General features: G+C 39.8%; 3 protein-coding genes across 6 annotated transcripts in view; all 3 read right to left on the minus strand.

Moving 5' to 3' along the window:
* arhgap29a (Rho GTPase activating protein 29a) overlaps window positions 1-9198 on the minus strand; it is a 32891-nt gene extending 23693 nt beyond the window's left edge. For all 3 annotated transcript variants that reach the window (XM_047568299.1, XM_047568298.1, XM_047568297.1), the window contains exons 1-2: window positions 8965-9198; window positions 7411-7796 (exon numbers count right to left, since the gene is read on the minus strand). In XM_047568299.1, coding sequence (XP_047424255.1) covers window positions 7411-7696 — 286 coding nt within the window. In that variant the 5' untranslated portion in view covers window positions 7697-7796; window positions 8965-9198. The remainder of the gene's footprint in view (window positions 1-7410; window positions 7797-8964) is intronic.
* A 2128-nt stretch (window positions 9199-11326) lies between these two features.
* LOC124995516 (beta-2-microglobulin-like) lies at window positions 11327-14316 on the minus strand. Its single transcript, XM_047567910.1, has 4 exons — window positions 14126-14316; window positions 13195-13467; window positions 12231-12260; window positions 11327-12093 (listed from the first exon to the last, which is right to left on the minus strand). The coding sequence occupies exons 1-3, from the start codon at window positions 14190-14192 to the stop codon at window positions 12247-12249; spliced, it is 354 nt and encodes a 117-aa protein (XP_047423866.1). The 5' UTR covers window positions 14193-14316; the 3' UTR covers window positions 11327-12093; window positions 12231-12246.
* Window positions 14317-14996: 680 nt separating this feature from the next.
* Window positions 14997-18998, minus strand: part of prkdc (protein kinase, DNA-activated, catalytic subunit) — a 32947-nt gene continuing 28945 nt past the window's right edge. For both annotated transcript variants that reach the window (XM_047567909.1, XM_047567908.1), the window contains exons 80-86: window positions 18767-18859; window positions 18390-18473; window positions 18167-18238; window positions 17860-18061; window positions 17211-17399; window positions 15757-15896; window positions 14997-15587 (exon numbers count right to left, since the gene is read on the minus strand). In XM_047567909.1, coding sequence (XP_047423865.1) covers window positions 15383-15587; window positions 15757-15896; window positions 17211-17399; window positions 17860-18061; window positions 18167-18238; window positions 18390-18473; window positions 18767-18859 — 985 coding nt within the window. In that variant the 3' untranslated portion in view covers window positions 14997-15382. The remainder of the gene's footprint in view (window positions 15588-15756; window positions 15897-17210; window positions 17400-17859; window positions 18062-18166; window positions 18239-18389; window positions 18474-18766; window positions 18860-18998) is intronic.

Genomic DNA, 18998 nt, shown 5'->3' on the forward strand with positions numbered 1-18998 from the left:
ACCTGTTAGCAGTTAGCAAAGAATGTCCAACCTACATGCTATTAAGATGGCACATATTGTAGTCTAATAAAAATCCAATAACACACTGATTGACAAGGGTGAACCGTTCCAAGACCTCCTTTTAGTCAACAGGCATATTTACCCTAGGATATTTTTACTCCTTACTCCTTCGAATATAAATGAGATACCCAGTGTGGAGTAAAGAATTTGTTTTTCCCCCTTTTTTTCCATTTCTCTTTGGAGCTGTCTGTCATGGTGAGGAAAGACAGGCAACCTTTCTCTCCAGATACCCCCCCACATCACAACGACCACCACCACCACCACCACCATTGCCGCCATCCTCTGTTGATGCAAAGCTGTGAAGGCTGGCATTCCAACTATGCTTTCTTTAAGAGAAACTGAAAATCCCCCCACCGTGCAACCTCTAGCGGGCAGCCAAGCTGGTCAGGCATAAAACTGAAGAGACTACAGTTGTTCCAAAAGCTGTGTTATGCAGGCAAAGAAAAAAAATCAGCAGGCTGTTGGGAAGTTGAGAGATCGGCCTGAGAAGGCCACATATAGGCCCCTTTGGTACACCTGTCAAGAGGCAAAATTGGAAGGTGAGGGGCCTGTGGATGGGAGGCAAACACGCGGCTTTTAGAACAAGAGGACACTGTTCAGCTTGAGTAGAAATCGAATCCTGAGAGAAGGGTGCGCAAAAAAAGCTTCAAAAGTGCAGCTGCAGTTCATAACTGTAAAGGGGTTCGATTGACCAAAGGAGTACATTTCATTCAATAAAAAATCGAGAAATCCACGTGTCTATCAACTTTGGGCATGAAAGAATCACGTTCAGGGTGATGTTTTGTATACGAAATGGAAACGCAATGGTTACAGCAATGGTTGGGACAAGCATACCATGCATTGCAAGGAAACGCATCTGAAGAGTTTAAGAAAACAGCATGGGCCCACAGTCAGCACAAGGCACTGTTTTGTTTCTTACCATGGCTACAATTAACAGCTAGAGCAGGCACAGACCTTGTATGGGGGTGAAGGGGTGAAGGTATTCAGGGCTGCAGAGTCAATGCTTATCTGCACCTGCCAGTCTTGCCAAGATTACTAAAACGTATAATGCCAGGGGCCCTCCTGTTAGGTTAAAATTTCAGGTTTCTGTCTTTACAAATTGTTGTTGTTTTCGTATATATATATATACTATTACTGTGAAATACTAACTTTATACAATAGTCATACTTGCTCCTACCTACTTAATTTTGCTATATGAACTTCTGGCTGGATGCCTTCATTAAAGTTTATAATAAAGTAAAAATAAAGTAACAATAAAGTTGAAAATCTCATCTAATCTATAGGACAGCGTTAGTTCACAGGCACCATTATCAGTTAGGAGAAGTCAATTAAAGAGATGCCATGGATACGGGAATTGTTGCTTGTGTACCATTTGCTCTGGCTTCAACAGATCCACTGTCCTCTTCATACCTACACCACAATGGGATCTAATTTGAGCCTCAGACGACAGAACAGAGCCCAAATGGTCCTAGTTGTGCTTCATGCTTTAGTCTGTCTGTTTTACCATCACATCAAAGATAAACAAATAATAATGAAAGATGGTTATCCTTCTCTCTCCTATCAGCTCCACTGGCCTTTAACAAGTTATGAGCTGGACCCAGCATGGTGCTGACCCTGTTTCATGCGAGGATGCCTAAAGGAAAACAAAGCCAATTATGCTGAATAGCTACTGATATGCGGTGAATTAAAAAGTCAGACAATAGTTTGATGAAAAAACATTATTTTTGATAAATAAGGACCACTAACATCACTGCAAAATCTCCCTCTACTTGAGAAATCTTGGCAACAAGGAGTTCATCACTGAATAGACAACATCTTAAATGACAGTCTGTGCTAAGCTTGTCTAGTTTCATCCTCTTGACATCCATAAAACCCTGGGCCCACTAGATCAAAATCATCCACCATCTAATAACAGGCAAGACAAAACGCCAGTGCAGCGATTTTGACTTCCAGCAAGTCTTGGTTTTCCATTTCAAAGATTTAACCCATTTAATTAGATTTATATTTTCTCTATGTTTTCTATGCTGTATCTTATTCCCACGCACTGCAAAGCTCTTCAAAAAAATATTTCCACATGCAAAAAAAACAAACAACAGCAAAAAAAACACAGCTACAAAGTAGAATATGCATTTTGTATCCCGATCAAAGTCAAGTGGATGAATCATTTGCACTAACACTATAGGCCTTTAATCCACTCCCAGTACAGATTCACGGGATACTTAATCTTATTCAGAAGACAAATCCAAGAGGGGGAAGGTTGAACCTCTGAGCACCCAAACAAATGGGGTTTTGGCTAAATCTGTCATCTTTGTTGTAATAAAGGGTAGAATACTATATGGCGCATGTATAATATGCCTGTTTTTGTGCTCAAATAAAAGAACATCATCAGTAATCCTGTTACTTTACAGTTGTCGAAAAACACTGTGTGTACATAAAAAGACTTAAGCCCTCAAGTACATGCCCACAACCTTTCATGTGGCTCTCATACGCAGTGTGGGAACCCTAGAGCTTTCTCTTAGTGTGTGGCGGACATCGACAGCCTCATGGAACAAAGCTGGCCCTGCAAAAACAGTGCCCACAACCATAAATCTTCCCAGAGGGAAGGAAGAGGAGACACACACAGAGAGGGAGCTCCCTTGGCTCCCGCCTTAAAAAAATAACTTACAAATCCTCAAGTTCAGCTGTGCAACTTGAGGAGCCAGCATGGTTTGCCATTTGTAAACAACATGTCATCGCTGCAAACATTTTCGGCTAATGGTGCATGTTCTGTTTCCTCAGACCGAGGGGATAAATGAACCTGCCATATGCTGCAATACTCTGCACTTTAATCCTGCAATCCCAAGAACTAACCCATATATGTCTCCACTAATGCCAAGACAATAGCGGTGCTTTTCGACAAGGATCACCCAGGACAATTAAGCTAATGTAATAAATCCCAAAAGGCAGCTTAATTAGCAAGATAAGCATACAGCATGATTAAATCGAGATCTTTGGAAAACTCAATTTGTGACGGGACCTATAAACCGTGAGCGCAACTAGGCATTCGAGAGGCAAGGAAAGCTTGTTTTCTTGTGCTTGGGATAATTTACAGCGCACAGCCAAAAGAACCATAAAAGGAACTTTTTCAGGATGCAAGAAGAAGCTACGTACTGCTTTACAGTGGACCGCAGACCCAGTGGGATAGCCTGTCTAAACAGAGCGTGGCTGCAGCCATTTGGAAAGTCTGGAATGGTTGATGGTGAAAAGCCCAAGTATGGCTAATTTTAGGCTGGTATTTCACATGGGGTGATTTAGAATACAAGTGACGAAAATAGCATTAAGGCTTTCTCTGAGGACCCAGACCAGAATCACTTTCCCACATGCATTTGCATCATGGCAGAGTGCTCAGCTGGAAAAATATTTTCCCACAATATATTTCAACTAAAGGTACAAAAACAAAGCCAGCATGTAGCTATGTAACGCTGAGATCAGTTTAAGATCAGTGCGCCGATGTTGACAAAAATGAAGAGAAAACAAAAGAAAAACTAGGAGTGTTTCGGGAACATAACGTCACTGTTCATTACACAACACGTGTAGCAACATTTTTAGTAGCAACCTGTCAATGATTAAAAACCCAGAGCTAAAACATTCAGCTGACTCAAGGAGAACAGGTATCGCAGTCATCGTTTTACACAGCAATTTAAACTCTGACTAATAATGATGGGGCTGTCGTAAAACCATGTTTATATACACACACAATGCTGTGCCACAGTCCTCCTTAGATATGTCCTGATTGGGACTCGTGACTACACCGATGACTTATAACATTATGACCACCTTCTTAATATTATGTAGGTCTACCTTGTGACTCCAAAACAGTTGTGACTCATCAGAGAATGGACATGGTCCATTTGAGTGTGTCCTGCTTTGAGTGGGCGTCCTATGGGTCGAGGGGAGGGGCCTTTATGGATCATCTCACAGATACAGGTCAACATCTCGTACTGTTCTTCATGTTTTTTGAGTTGTTCCTAAACTGTTCTTGTGTGTGTGTGTGTGTGTGTGTGTGTGTGTGTGTGTGTCAGGCTGCATTCTGCTGAGGATGTCTGCTGTCATCAGGGAGTGCCATTGTTATGGGGTGGGGTTGTCTGGTCTGGCCTAGGTGGGTGTTACATGTCTAAGTAACGTCCACAGGAATGTCAAGTCCAACAGTTTGACAAGATGGTGAATGTATGTTTACTTCTCCTGTCAGTGGTTCTAATGTTGTGGCTGACTGATATATGATTCATAACAATTAGTAAAGTAAATCGAGTTCTTCGTATGATCGGAATGTAAGATGAAGGAAGCAGGAAGCGTGTCAGGATAATGAAGCAAATCGAAGCGATGACTCATGTTCAAAGTGGCGAGCGCCTGTCACCACAAAACCACTTACGGTGCAGAAGAAGGAGGTAAATGACCAGCTAGGCTGCTTCAGGTATGCTGAAATTGAAAAGCCTGCCGCAAGAAGACTGAAATAATTGTTCATTACGTGAGGAAGCTTAGGCCTGAAATTCAGAAGCAACACCCTGTTGAGCCCGTCTTCAACAAGTGAACTGCTTGATGTTGCAGTTTTCATTCTTAAACAGCTGACGCACAAAACTGGCCATAATCCATCTTGGCAGAGCATAATTGACACACCTGTGATGTTAAGTCAGGGCTGCCACAACAACACCCTCTCTGTTAAAATAGGCGACGATGACAATCTCAAAAACACAGTCTGTTGTTTGCTGAACGTAAGACACGTAAGGGCCAAATGTTTGCAACGCTAATCTTATGATGGAGAGGCTCGGAGGCCCCACTCGCAGCCGAACACAAAAGGCCACGGAGACCACCTCCGTAGCTCATCCGCTCTCCGAACGTCCTCCGTGACCCCTGTTAAGGCCGAACCTTCAAAATAATAATCTCTTCCAATTACTGACATGTCCTTCACGAGTGGCCACTGGACGAGGTCACAACCTCAAAAAGAGAGAATGGGAATATCTGTCACGCTCCGAGGATGACACGTCCTCAACAATGACCCGACGGCGGCGGAGCACGCACGTCAACGATTTCTTCTCAGGCACTGGTAAAAAACAAAATTCACTCATGCGTCACCGGCTGCAGACGCAAATGATGAGCGAGCTATGTTATAATTGCCATTTAAGGCCGCTGTGCATTGCTAGAAAAATAAAACTCTGGCTGAGGAAAGCCCCTGAGGGATCAACCGTGCAGCACGCGGCTATTCTTGACTTGGGAACAAATCTTTTTTTCTTTTTTTTTATTTTGCCAGAGCTCCCAGTTAGCAGGAGTATGCAAGTCTGGAGATGCCTCCTGGGACAATGGGTGTCAGACTCACATCACTGACCGTGAATGCAGGCACCGTTGCGAGAGGGGTATGGGCCCTGAGTCGACTACTGCTCGTGACTATTGGCTCGGTGTGGTTAAAAGAGGGTTCCCCCTTTGGTTTTGGTGAGAGCACAGGGTAATGAGAGGTTTGAACTATTGTGTAGGGCGGCAAAGACAATATGGCCATAAATTAAGAGGGGGGATTTAAATCACATCCAATCACAGCACAAGTCAGCGACTCCCAACAATCTGTTAGCATACTCCGCTTAAAGCCCTAGAGCACTAAAACTTAACAATAAGACAATGAGTACAAAACACCCAAACATAATGAGAAAACCAAAGCTGATCTCCTGATTTACGGCCACAAGACAAAATGAAGTAAAATCACTTTTTTTGTCAAACCTTTTGCTTAAGGACCAACAGTCTTTTTGTTACATTCCTCATTTGTGGTCAGATCTGTTTTCTACAATGAGTCTGCCTGACTTTCTCTAAATCTTAACTAAAATAAGATGTGATTCCTCTGTTTTCCAGTCACGTGTTGGCATCTCGACGGCTGCATTTGCATAAAGGAACTGGTGCTAATAAGATCTGTAACTTTTATGTGTTTTATGTTTTAGCAGCAATAAGACCTCCTGCTCATTGAATTGGATCCGAGGTGCCACTGTGCAGAATTTGGACAATCACACAAACTTCAAACCGGTTTCTTAAAGAAAAACAGCGAAGCAAAAATGTCCAGCATGACAGCTATGCAACCTTGCTACATAGCAAGAACCTGCGCTTGCCCGCGTTGATACTTATTAAACATAACCAAACAGAAACTGTATCCGATTGGTCTGGAGTAAGTAAGACACTGAAAATGTGACACTAAAAGTGCACTGCTTAAGGCTGTAGACCTCAGTCTCTTGCACATGATGATTTAGTGCTTTGATGTGTAGCACGCTGACAGGTCAAGCTGCTGTCTGTAACGCTGTCCAGCCAGGGTCAAGCACCTTTACTGACCTCCCCAGATTCTTTTTTCTCCAAATCTTCCGTTTCATGCCAGTGCTAATGAGAAAAGAAAAGTAATAGCACCACAATGCATAGCGTCCCCTGATCTTGTCTAGAGCTTCCTCAGCAGGTCTAGGTATTAACAAAATCTGGATCGAATCCAAAACCCAATGCCAAACATACAAAGGTAGTATAACCACCCACTCACACAGTAGCCCATGTTGTGCTTCCTTGTAGCCTGGGTAAAGACACTTTGATCGCCATCAAACATAACTTACGAGGTATCTGGTGGGAGTTTTATTTATTACGGTTTATATTTTGTGGTTTAAGCACCCTCACTGTACCACCATTGTTATCACAATTATTGTGGATTATTGTGCATGTGTTAAAGAGACCACAGCAAAGATAAGTGCTCAAGTCAAAGTGAGATAAGGCAGGTTGACTGACCGGGCAACCAAGGCCGCAGCGCGACAGAACAGGTAAATAGGCCCGGGACTGTGTACACTGCAGTGAAAGCAACAGTGTGTACACAAGAGTGGACGGAGTGCAACTACGTTCCGTCATAAATCCCTTTTCAGCGCGCTCAAATTGTTCAGCATTTGTCCTTCCCTTCAACGCTGCCGCGAGCCCCTTTCTTTTCTAAAAGGAAGCTTACAGTACGTCTTTTTCAAACAAGGTAGAAAAAAAAAAAAAAAAAGGCGCACGCTGTTGTGTCCACAAACGGGGCATACAATACGTCATTGCTGATACATGGAAGCACACACATGTGTAACTTATTGAAAAGCCTGCATACACAATGGTCAACTGTTGTGGAAACAAATCATTAACAGGGTTCCTCCAAAGACACTTTGGAAATAGCAAAATAGCAGCACACAGAGCTCAGGCTGGTACAGCAGATGCTGTCGGTGGAGGTTCAACGACCCAATTGCAGTTAGAAGAGCTTGTTGCGTCCGCAACTTGAGATCAAAGCAGAGATTTATAAAACGGTGTGTGTTTGGCCACGTGTCTTTTTTTTTAACCTACCTTTGGAATTGAACACTTCTTTCAGTTGGAGAAGAACATCAGCAAACTTGCGCACGTCACTGACGAGCTGCATGATGTAGTTTGGGTCCGAGGTGGGGCTATCAGGGTTGTCAGAGCTGATGGAATCGCTTTTGGGGACCCTGGCAGGACTTGCCGAACTCAAGCTGGAGCTGGACAGTCTGGAGATACCTAGAGAGAGTTTAGTTCCACTGCCGCCGCCGCCGCCACCACCGCTGCCGCTTCCCGAACCCCCGCCAGAGCTCTGGCGCAGCATGGCAGCGAGCATGACTTCCTGGTACAGCGGCCCCTCGATCCTGGTGCCTGGTATCCCTCGGTTCAGGTCCGTTCTCAGACCAAACACTGAACCCCAACAGGGATGACGAACACTGGAAAAGAGAGGGCAAAGAGAGAGTCACATGACGTATATACTGACATCAACAAAGAGCTGAACTATTCTAAGTTCTGTTTCATTTTTTTTTTAAACCAAATAAAATTATTTATCTTTTCTACATTTCTCTTGAACCTGACAATAATGAGAATCTGAATGCACCATAAAACGGTCAAGATGATTCTGCGTGCAGCTGAACAGTCTCTGCACAGTGCTGCTTTCTGCGTGCAATATTTTACAAGCGGTGTACTGTTTTGAATGATTATGAGGTAATTCACTAAACGAGGTGTTGCAACGCTTTATAAACCTCAGCATTGTTCATTTTAACAGGATAATAATACCATTTATAATCCTAAACATAGACCGACAAGGATGAGTAAATCTTTACTGACTGGTTTTGTTGTGCTTACCTCTGGAAGTGCAATTAACACCTGAAACGGCCCCATTCATGAAACTGTAGTTGTAACACCTGCAGTTAAATTTCTCTATTTCCTTCTTTAGAATAACAAATTGACATGTCGTTCACTTAAATGCTTTATAAATGTAACTGAATAGATCTTAAAAAATCAAATAGTCTACTTAATTTGATAAACAGAAAAAATAAGAATGGATTTACATAACTAATGACAATTGAAGAGACACAACAAGCGTCCAGCTAAATACGATAGTATTAAGATTCTTTCGCCTTTTTATGAAATACAATTAGACCAAATTAACTCATATTATGACCGACAGTTCGTTGCGGGTGACTAGTTAATTCGGCATCTGTAAAATCTAAAAAACTACCAAACAACATGTTTTTTTTGTCATAAAATCTGGATTTTTGCAGCTCGTTCTCACGCACAGACCGCGACCCCCGTTTAAACTACATCATGATGGTAAATTTAAATTTCTGTGGGAGTCGTATATCGTTCGTGTATTCTGTGGATGCCGAACTGCTGTGTTAAGTTGGCAGAAAGGGTTTAAAGCTTTTTTTCGTCAAAAAAACGAGTATATTTCGCCAACAAACAATGAGTTAAAGTGCGAAATGTGAACACGGAATTCACTGTGTGGATATCTTTTTTTTTGCGCTCATGCTGAAAGTCAGAAGACTTGTTGCGCTGATTTACAAGCAGAAATTTGCTTCGCAGCTATCCAATCACGAGTTTCAAATTCACATTACTTACCTGCCGCTGATTCCCGAAACATCGCAGCTGAAGAAAATCCTGAAGCGGAAAAGCGTCCGAAAAACGAGTAATGAGACGGTTATTAATCCACAGGACGTTTTCTTTCGTTATCTTTCCCAGTTGTGTCCGAAAAAAACGTTTCTTCAACTCCGCTCCTCTGGGTTTCTTCTCTCCATGTGATGTACACACTGACACACTGTGACTGGCGTGTGTGTGAGTGAACGTCTGTGAGACCTTTTTTTTTTTTTTTTTCGTGAAGTCCTCCCTTAACAACAGGTGCCTGGGGTTTTAAAGTAGTAAAATAAAATTAAAGACTTCCGGTTTGACCCTTCAAAATAAATGATCCCGACAGGAGTTCACCGCAACATGTTTCATTGCAGTGCAAGCATGTCACCGGGAAGTTATCTCAATTTGTTTAAATAAAAATAACATTAACGTTTGCCATTTTGATCTTGCACATTTCAACACGTAAACCACAGTTGCAAAGCTATTCTAAAATATTTAAAGCAACCCCAGCTATCTTTTAAAATTTATTCTGAAAATATTTATTTCCAGTGTTATTCCGCCGACTTGACACTATTTGACCCACCAATAACTCAGTGTCAATGTTCAAGATAACCGGCTCAATAAAAGTCCAACAACAGGCATGGAGTGTCCTGATTAGCAGAAACATTGTAGTACTGTCTGAGAAGCAGCAGGTGTTTTATTGTCTTTGCCGGTATTGAAGCTACAGTTGTTTTTGTAAATGCTTCCACAAAAGAGAAATGCGGCAGATGAGTTTGATTTCGTTTTTTTTGCACATATGAGAAACATTCTGCTATCTATCATTTTAATGGTTATAAATGAGTGGGAGCTGAGCCAACCCTATCAACTAATTTCACTGACTCATAGTCGGTCATCAATGCCAATAAAAATTGATCAATTTCAAAAGGTGAAGAATGTTTTAAGATTTCAATGAGGAAATCAGTTTATTACGCAAATGTACCAGGTTTATTTCCACCAAGACCTCGTTGGCAGTCTAGATCTGTGACATGAGCTGGACTGAACTGACATGTGCCTTTTCACGTTGACTGAATGTACCTGGATGTTCTGTAATCTGTGTCTTCACCTTGTTTTGCCCTGACAAGATGTTCCAAGTAATGAAACGTCAACAAAAGTTGCTCCACTCCTAATAATCAGAACACTGAATGGAAGATTTCCCTCTCTGACTTCAGTCTTTACACCGACAGGACCGATTTCTGATGATGATATTGTAGGCTATTTACATACACATTATTATTAGCAAATCATACCCTTCTTATATTTTTTTATCGATTACTCAAATACACTTTAATGTGAATATATTTGAGGTCTTCGTGGTAAAACAAACATAAAGGCTATTCGGATCTATAACCTTGTTTTATTTTCATTTTCAGCGTGTTGTTCTGAAAACGTATCCCACGCTGGAGGTTTCCCGTAACAAATCGCACACGGCTGACATCTGCTGGTGAAATTAATGTAGTGCAGTCAAATCAACCAGGTGTCCTCTTTGTGTCCTGTGAATGTTCATAAATTACAAAAAGAAAGAAAGAAAGAAAAGGATCAGCTCTGCTTGGTATATTATATATCGTTTCATAGTCTAAATTTAAATTATATTTTATGTTCTGAAAGAATAAATATCACTCTTTCCCACACAAACTTCGTCTTTCTTGTGGTTTTACGGTACAGTGACGTGTAGAATATGAATGTTGTAACACGTCATTGGAATTTCATCACGGGGCATGTTCCAGCTGATATGAAAAAAAAAAATCCCTCTGCACATAATCGGATAGTCCAACAAGCAATCAGAGACATTTAGTGCTCAATCATTGCTGGAGCGTATGCAGTTGCCAAGGGAATGACTCCAGGACAGCTTTGTGATTTACTGCCTTCAATGTTTGAATGTGTTCCCCAGTATAATCCTATTAATAATCTGTTTCCCCCACTCTAAATGTGTACACATTCTGCTCTACACTTTTTATATTTTAGTATAAAAAATATCTGTATGCTATTTAATACCAACTAGAGTCAAAGTTTGAGTAATTCAGGAGTTTGTTTACAACCATGTTTTCCAAGTAGTGACTAATCTACTGTCCAACTAATCGGACTTTGAAACCTTACATGTGGAGGAGTTGACACTTCTCGTGTAATCTCTATAGTTTAGATGAAAATATGTGGCCTGTGAGGAAGTTTCCATAAAGCAAACAGAAGGATGTAAGCTTCAGTAATCTTGGATGGTGTTTATTAAAGACAAATATGACAATAAACAAAAAGTTATTAATTACTGAGTGTGTCCTGCTCTTTTAATTGTAAAGCCAAGAGAGAAGAAGAAATGTGAAACCCGTTGTAATTGGTTCAGATTTTATTTTATTTTTTTGAGGAACATAATCATAATCAATCTGACATACAGACAGACATCACCAGAACAGGGCTACAGGGGTGTAGCTAAATCAAAGCAAAGTAATAAAACTGGTTTACTGACAAAGGCTCCAGTGAGTAATCTTACCACCAAAGAAAATTATAGTGGTATGACAACACCTTCACCGAATGTGCTTATACAAAAAGATTCCTAAAGAGTAAGTTGGTTGTGTGAGTATGTGAAAGCTAAACATACCCAACGTCCAGGCTGTTTAATAGGAGAATTAAGTTGAAGCAAAACACAGAGACATATCAAGGCAGCTTAATATTTTACAATGCCAAACACATGATAAAATAAAATGTGCTTTTATCAAAAGAGGAGGACTGCTCACAGCCCTCAATGGACTCCAAAACATAATAATTGTCAGCAACACACAGCACAAAAGAGCCAATCAAAGACGAAGGAATGCTCACAAAGACCTCAAATTTGATTAAACACAGGAGGGCTTCGACGGAGTCATTACAAATTTTTACATGATCTTTACATTAATTTTAAGCTGATGCGGTATGTATGTGTTTGTGCGCCAATCTGCCCTCCTGGTTGCAACAATCACTCAGTTAAGTTTTACTGCCATTTGAATTTTCTTTCTTTTCTCTCATTCGCCGACGCTCAAACTTAAATAATCAAGCCCTTGATTGTAGAAAATCCCAGGAGATTATAGATGCAATCCAGCCGCCTTCATTTTATTGACACTGAGGAGAAAAGAGTAAAGCAGTGTGTGATTACTCTGTTACTGTTACAGTACAAATATGCTAAGATAATACACTGGAAGTCCTTAACTGACTTCTACTGAGCTGTAAACTGCATTGAGAACGTATAGGGTACATACCGGATGCAAAGTGCGGTTACATATCTGGATCTGTGGAAGGACACAACAAACGTTAAATCAGTATGAGTATTTGAGTATTTGATTTGTGTATTAACACCACTGTCCTGTAGATGCAGCATTATGGATTTTCTATAATTCAACTCTACAGCTCATGATCCAGTTTTTCATGCTGAAACACAACCGGAAAGGTGATAAGTCAACAGGACGATAATTTTGGAGGATGTAGTCTGCGGTGCTGTTAAACTGGACTGAATTAAAAGCTTTTAGTTTCTGTTATTTAACCTAGCCCACTGATTAAAATAGGATCGTCAAAATAATAGAAACATGTTGGTACAACCCAGTGCAATTGAATAGCACAACAACAAGCCTCAGTCTCCAAAATGAAAGGACAGTTGAATCAATGGCGCTCCGGGTTATTTGAAAGATTTAATCCATGGCTGTTATGATGTAATAATCCGTTTTCACTAGAGTACCGACCTAACTGGCCAGGGAGTGTATTGATGCAGTAGTAGAGGTAGAGGCGTCCGATACTAGTGTTACGCGTGTCTGGTTGAGATCTAGAAAACTGAGATGAAGAAGTGATTCTATTCCCATTTTTTTTTTGAGAGAGAACATAAACGTTTGTAAGATCTTCATCCTATCTGGGATAGGCTTCAGCAACCCCTGCGACCATAGTGAGGAAAAGCTTAAGTAGAAGATGAGATGAGATCTTCATCTCAGAGAAAATGGGACTGACATTTTATTTCAGTGGGCTTGTTTTCTCAGGCTGATTATCTTAGTGTGCCTTTCATGTTTAGTTATTTAGCTATATTATCCCTTATTTTGGACATAAAGAACTCATCACTTAAAGGTTTGAATCCTTTTTCATTATAGTCAACTATCTATGACAGGGTATAAACCTTCTACAACCTTATTTAGCAGCAACACAGTCATTTCACGAGAGGAAACTGAGAAATAAACATACCCCAAACATAGGTATTGGGTTTCCCCACGTGTGTCACTCTGCAGGAATATGTCTCTCCCTGCTTTGGCGAGAACGGTACGTGTTTGGTCAGGTGGTAGTGCCAGTTCTCCTCGAAGGCCAGATCGGTCTGCTTGGAATTAGGCATTTCTGCACCGTTCTTGAGCAGCTCAATCTTGATCTCTGGCGGGTGGAAGCCGCTCACGTGACAGATGAAGGTGTTGTCCTTCCCAAGCTCTCCTGGGTTACGGCTGTACACCTGGACCTTGGGTGGAGCTGAGGAGAAACAAGGTCAGAAAAAAAAAAAACACCCTTTCAGCTTTCACTCACTTTTAACTGTAGTTTTAATAATAGTATTCACACCGATCGTGATGTTATGTGTAAACGTAAAGAGAAACACAATGTTGCCCATAAAGTTGGAATAAAAGATTTTAACCCTCTTCTCGTGAAACGATTGTGGCAATGTAATTTGTATAAATAGGGATAAAACCAGACTAAATTATTTAATTGTATGAGCTACGGTACATATGAAATGAAAAAGGATATGCAAATATGTGGTCGTATAAAATGTATAAACACCGTATTTATATGACGATAAATGTTGGGCAAAGCGTAAAGTATACAATAAATAAAAGTATAAAATAAATATGGTCATGACATAAATTTTGTGTATATGTAGGTAAATATGTTAAATAAACAAATACATAATGATCGTCAGAAACTTTAACTACACACAAATATAGTATAACATAGTTAAGATATTGAGCTTTTATACAAGTTTCTATAACCTATTTTCAATCTAAAACGCCTTTAAAGACGTTTACATATCTTTAAACACAGAAAGCGTTGACTATTTTTTATGACGCCATTTCGCGGCCTTACCGTGTAACAACAGCCATGTTGGTATAAATAAGTACGCAACAATCAAACGTACCTTCTTTGGCCACAGAAGTTTCCAGAAGACAGACGACGACAGCGAAGGCGAAGACAAGGACCTTCATGATTTCAGCTTCCAACAATCTTTCAGGACCAAAAACTCGTATTATTTACTTGTTAGAGACGAGAGACGAAAGACGACACAACTTCTCCTCGACGTAAAGCGAAAGTGAAAGTGTTCCGCGTTGTGGCGTTGTTACATTTTTTTAACGCGGGACAGTGGGTGTGGCTAACCGATAGCAACCCGGAAATGAACAAGTCCCGCCCTCCGAAAACGACTCGGTGTTTTTATGTGAATATAACAACCCCATAATCTGGGTAAAAATGAAATTGAAATGAAAAAATGAAATTAAGGGCATGTATTTTCTGGGGAATAAAAGTTCTAAAATTATAAGTAAAGTGAACATGTCAGCTAACGTGACTACATGTGGAGGATTTTGATAAAGTTAAATCGGTCTTGTTTACAGTGGATGTGAACGTAATCTGTGACCTATGAGGAAGTGTTAATAATTGTGTCGATTTCATCTCAGAAACGGATTCTGACAGAGACGTTCACAACCATCAAAATGTGTTACCCTCACTATTGTTAATAGGTAATGGGGGAAACTGACATCTACATAATCATGGTCATATTTATAACATAAATGTACTTATGATTTTAAAATCTACCAACCACTCTATTCAACATGTTTGTGAGACTGGGGTCGATCAAATTACCTGTTCAGAATTATCTTTTAACAAATTGTTCTTTCTAGTTTTGGTCTTTTCAACCTTGTGTTGATATGTAATTAAATGAAACTTTAATGTTTGTTGTATTTGCTTGTTTAAATTATTTCTTTTGAAGAAATAAACGACTAAACAAAGTCATATATTTTTCATTTCTTTAATACATTTTAATTTCTAAAAGTCAGTAGAAAGAATGTGAGTATGATAATTGAGTATCTAAACTCTGCACAGTTGCGGGGTTTGTAATCATTTCGAATTCAAAACCAAACAGTAATCATGCAGCATTTTCACTCCCAAATTTCATCCTTTTGTTAGATTTTACTTACTCATTCTACTTGAAGCTGTGATCCTGTCATGCAAAAACCGTCACAGCTCATTAAAATGATTCTGTACAACTACAAAAGAGATGATATTTGACATCACATTACATATTTATCACACAATTATATCAAATATCCTTTCCCAAAACCCTTTCTGAACATGGCACTTGCTTTCTAACTACTGAGAATGACTGCGCAGAGGAAGAGAATCAGATCCATGGTTCCCAGCCTGCCCAAACTCTGCCAAGAATATTTGGGTCCATGGCTTGATCAAGCAAGCAGTCCACCTGCTTCTCCACTGACAAGCCTGCAGCTGGAAGCTGAGCACGAACGTTGTGCTCCTCAGTTCCCAAAGCCACGGACTGCATCCCCGGGAAGGCAAAGTCCTTCTCAAAGCCCAGCTTCAGCTCCTCACTGACAAAATACACCAACATCTCAAGTTGTCACACACAAGTAATAAAGAGGCAAATAATAATGGAGTAAAGCTATAGAGTTGAAGCAGTTTTCTGCCATTGCAAAAGTCTATAATAGAAACTTATATTCCATCTTGAAGTTAGTCCAACATTAACATTTAATAATATACCTGGTTATAGCAGCTGGATTTGCTCCTTCTAGTTTTCGTCTGGCAAAGTTCACCTTCTGTAAGGGATACCAGTTGATTTCTTTGGTGTTTACGCTCTCAGTCCATGTGCCTCCTTTCTTCAGTTGCTTCAATTCAAAGTTCTGTGAAATACCAATGACAAAACGTTTTTATCACAGTTTGAAAAAAAGACATTTTTTTTAATCAAATAACGAAATGTCAAATCAAGAAAAAACTGCAGAATTTCAATTAAAATATTTTAACGCCTTAAGTAAATACAACATAATATTCAACCTCGTCCCTTAGAGTATGATGAAAAGAGGGAGCGGCATTAGCTGGAAGAGAGAACTGAATAAGGCAAAAGAAAATTTCTTCTCTGACTGTTTAATGGTGGTTTCGTTCTAAAGCACAAATAAACGCAAAGGTACCAACTGGATTTCATCTGAAGAACACATTTCATTCTGTCCACCGTCATCTCTCTACTGTATGTGGTCTTGCCTTCAGTCCAGCAGAAACACTGACCTGTGTAGCGCCAAAGTCCCACTCCTTCTTGTTGACTGCCATGGAGTCTTATGTTTTAGTTTTGATTGTACTGTAAAGCCTACTTTCTTGATTTATGAAATTATTTTTTAGACAGACAAATATACACCCACTGCCAGTTTATCAGGTACACCAGTGGAAATAAAAGCATTATTATATAAAAGTCTTGCACTAAATTTAGCTTCATGAAGGTTATAGTATTCAGCACACAGTGTATCCGGAAACTTCATTTTTTCTTATGTTAGGGCCTTAATGCAAAATGGATGAAATTAAAAAATGTCCTCAAAATTCCACACACAATACCCCATAATGACAATGTGAAAACTTTGCGATCTGAAAATGGCTGTGCACCAATACTTCTCATCCAACATGAAGGAGCTTGAGGGGTGCTGTAAAGAGGAGTGGGCAAAACTGCCCAAAGATAAGTGGGCCAAGCTTGCGGCATCATATTAAAAAAGACTTGAGGCTATAATTAATAATAATAATAATAATAATGATATATTTGCCAAAGGTGCATCAACAAAGTATTGAGCGCTGTATGTTTAATTTAAGTAGGTGCTGTATTTTCACTTTGGAGGTTGTGGTTTGTTGTATTATTGAATTGTATAGAGTTGTAACAACGTATATTTCTATTCTGACTCCATTTTAGTGATTGGGCTAGACTAAATAACAAAAACACTTGTCTAAGAAGAAAACAAGACATTAAGGTATAGGACAAGAGTGGGTCACTGGGGTTTGTGAGAGACTACTTTTGCAGGAGGATTATTTCTGACTATACATTTAAGGAATATAATTAAAGACAGGCCACAAGTTCACATTTAACATAGGGATTTTGTCCAGTGATCAATCTTCTGTAGGTACAGCTGATATTACAATACTGTGTAGAATATGTCCAGAATATTCTGTTGGACGGTTACCTTCCAGTCGAGTGAGGGTTCCTTGACAAACACATCCATGGTGTTAAGCAGAAGGTCTGGCTCGGCCCTGTAGGCTCGCAGGGAGTGAACCATGATGCTCTGGATCAAACCAGAATCCTTCAAGGGTTGCATTAGATTCACAAACTGCTGGGTCAGCCGGAAAGGCATGAGCTCAGGCACAGGGAGGAACTGCATGAGAAAAAAAGGCATATTCATTTTATAAACGTGGTTGGTTCAAACTTGCTTCACTTGTATAGAGCTGGACGTCATTGCGCCGACAGCAAGGATCCCACAGGCAAACCAGTTATTAACTACAGTGGTTAATGTTACACTCTTTAATTCTGCTGACACTCATCTTTTCATTTTTATGTGTTTATTTTGTTGGTGCAATATTATAACTTACATTCATTTTACAATTTACCGTTTCTTCAATTTCTTATTTATTTCTAGGATTTCCATACAAGCTAATGACAAAGATATTTATAACACATCTTCATACGCTATTGAGACTATAACGTCAAGATTTCAAAGTCAAATATGGATCATACTGGATACATGTAAAAAAAAATAAAATAAATAATAATAATAATAAAAAAAATGGCATGAATTGTTGCTCCTTGTCCAAATACAGTGCTTCCACTAGACTGACCTGTGTGGCCGAGCCAAATGCATGACCAAAGTCAATGCCAATCATGCCTCCCGTTTCCATATTGATCATGAAGTTGGAGAGATGGCGATCTCCAATACCCAGAATCCAGTGGCTGACACACAGCAGAGCGTGAGAGCTGATGAAGTGGGAGCGCAGGGACAGAAAGGCATCGGGACTGTTGCACAGCTTTAGAAAAGCTCTCCTATAAATAAAATAAAATTTAAAAAAAGGGAGAGAGAAGAAGATGTTTTATTATTTCAAGTGTTATACTTCAGGAGCTGTTGTGTTATACAGATATTCAGCTTACTTCAGCAGATCACTGGGCACGTGATGTAAGACTTTCGTGAAGCTGTTGATTGTATCAGCACGCTTTGCTTTCCTGGGAGAAAGCAGAGTTTAAGTGTAACCTCATGTTTGTTTGATATTTCACAGTATATAAACAATACATGCTTTCAGATAACTATAAAATGTATTTGAACCAGATGCCAAAACTACTTGTTATAGCCAGGACAAAAGATCAGTCGACTCACTTGTATGCCCGGCTATATAGCACAATACCACCTTCCGATTTTTCACCAAAGGTTGAGAGCCATGTGTTGTAGAGGTCTGTGCCCCTTAAAGAGAAAAACATCCTTAATTAATCATACAGTCACAATATTTTTAATCATGATGCGCTACAATTGGGCCATCGGTCCTACCAAGCACCCCCAGGTCTATACAGTACATCTTATTATTATAAATCGAATAGCTCCTTTTGATTGCTCCGTAATTAAAGAAAAAGCTCTCTGCATGTATCTCAGAACATATGACAGAAAATACGATTTAAACATGTTTAAACAACAGCAATAACGAAGACATTTCTTTTTTATCACTGGACACGCATGTACGTGAAACGCATGTACTGTACCTCACAATCCTTTCCTTCTCATCCTTAGTCACTGAGTTGTAGAGGAAGTCTTTCAGAGTGCTGGTGTTTTCCATCCATTCAATTAGACCAATTCTGTAAGCAAAAAAGCATTTTGGACATTCTGTTACATGAAAGCTACGTGCAAAGAGTGTTTGCATGATACCACAATTATCCTCAGTCTCAAATAAATAATCTGCAGAATCAATAATCATAAATTATATTTAAAAAAAGG

Source organism: Mugil cephalus, chromosome 18 (assembly GCF_022458985.1).
Source record: "Mugil cephalus isolate CIBA_MC_2020 chromosome 18, CIBA_Mcephalus_1.1, whole genome shotgun sequence".
Classification (NCBI taxonomy): Eukaryota; Metazoa; Chordata; class Actinopteri; order Mugiliformes; family Mugilidae; genus Mugil; species Mugil cephalus.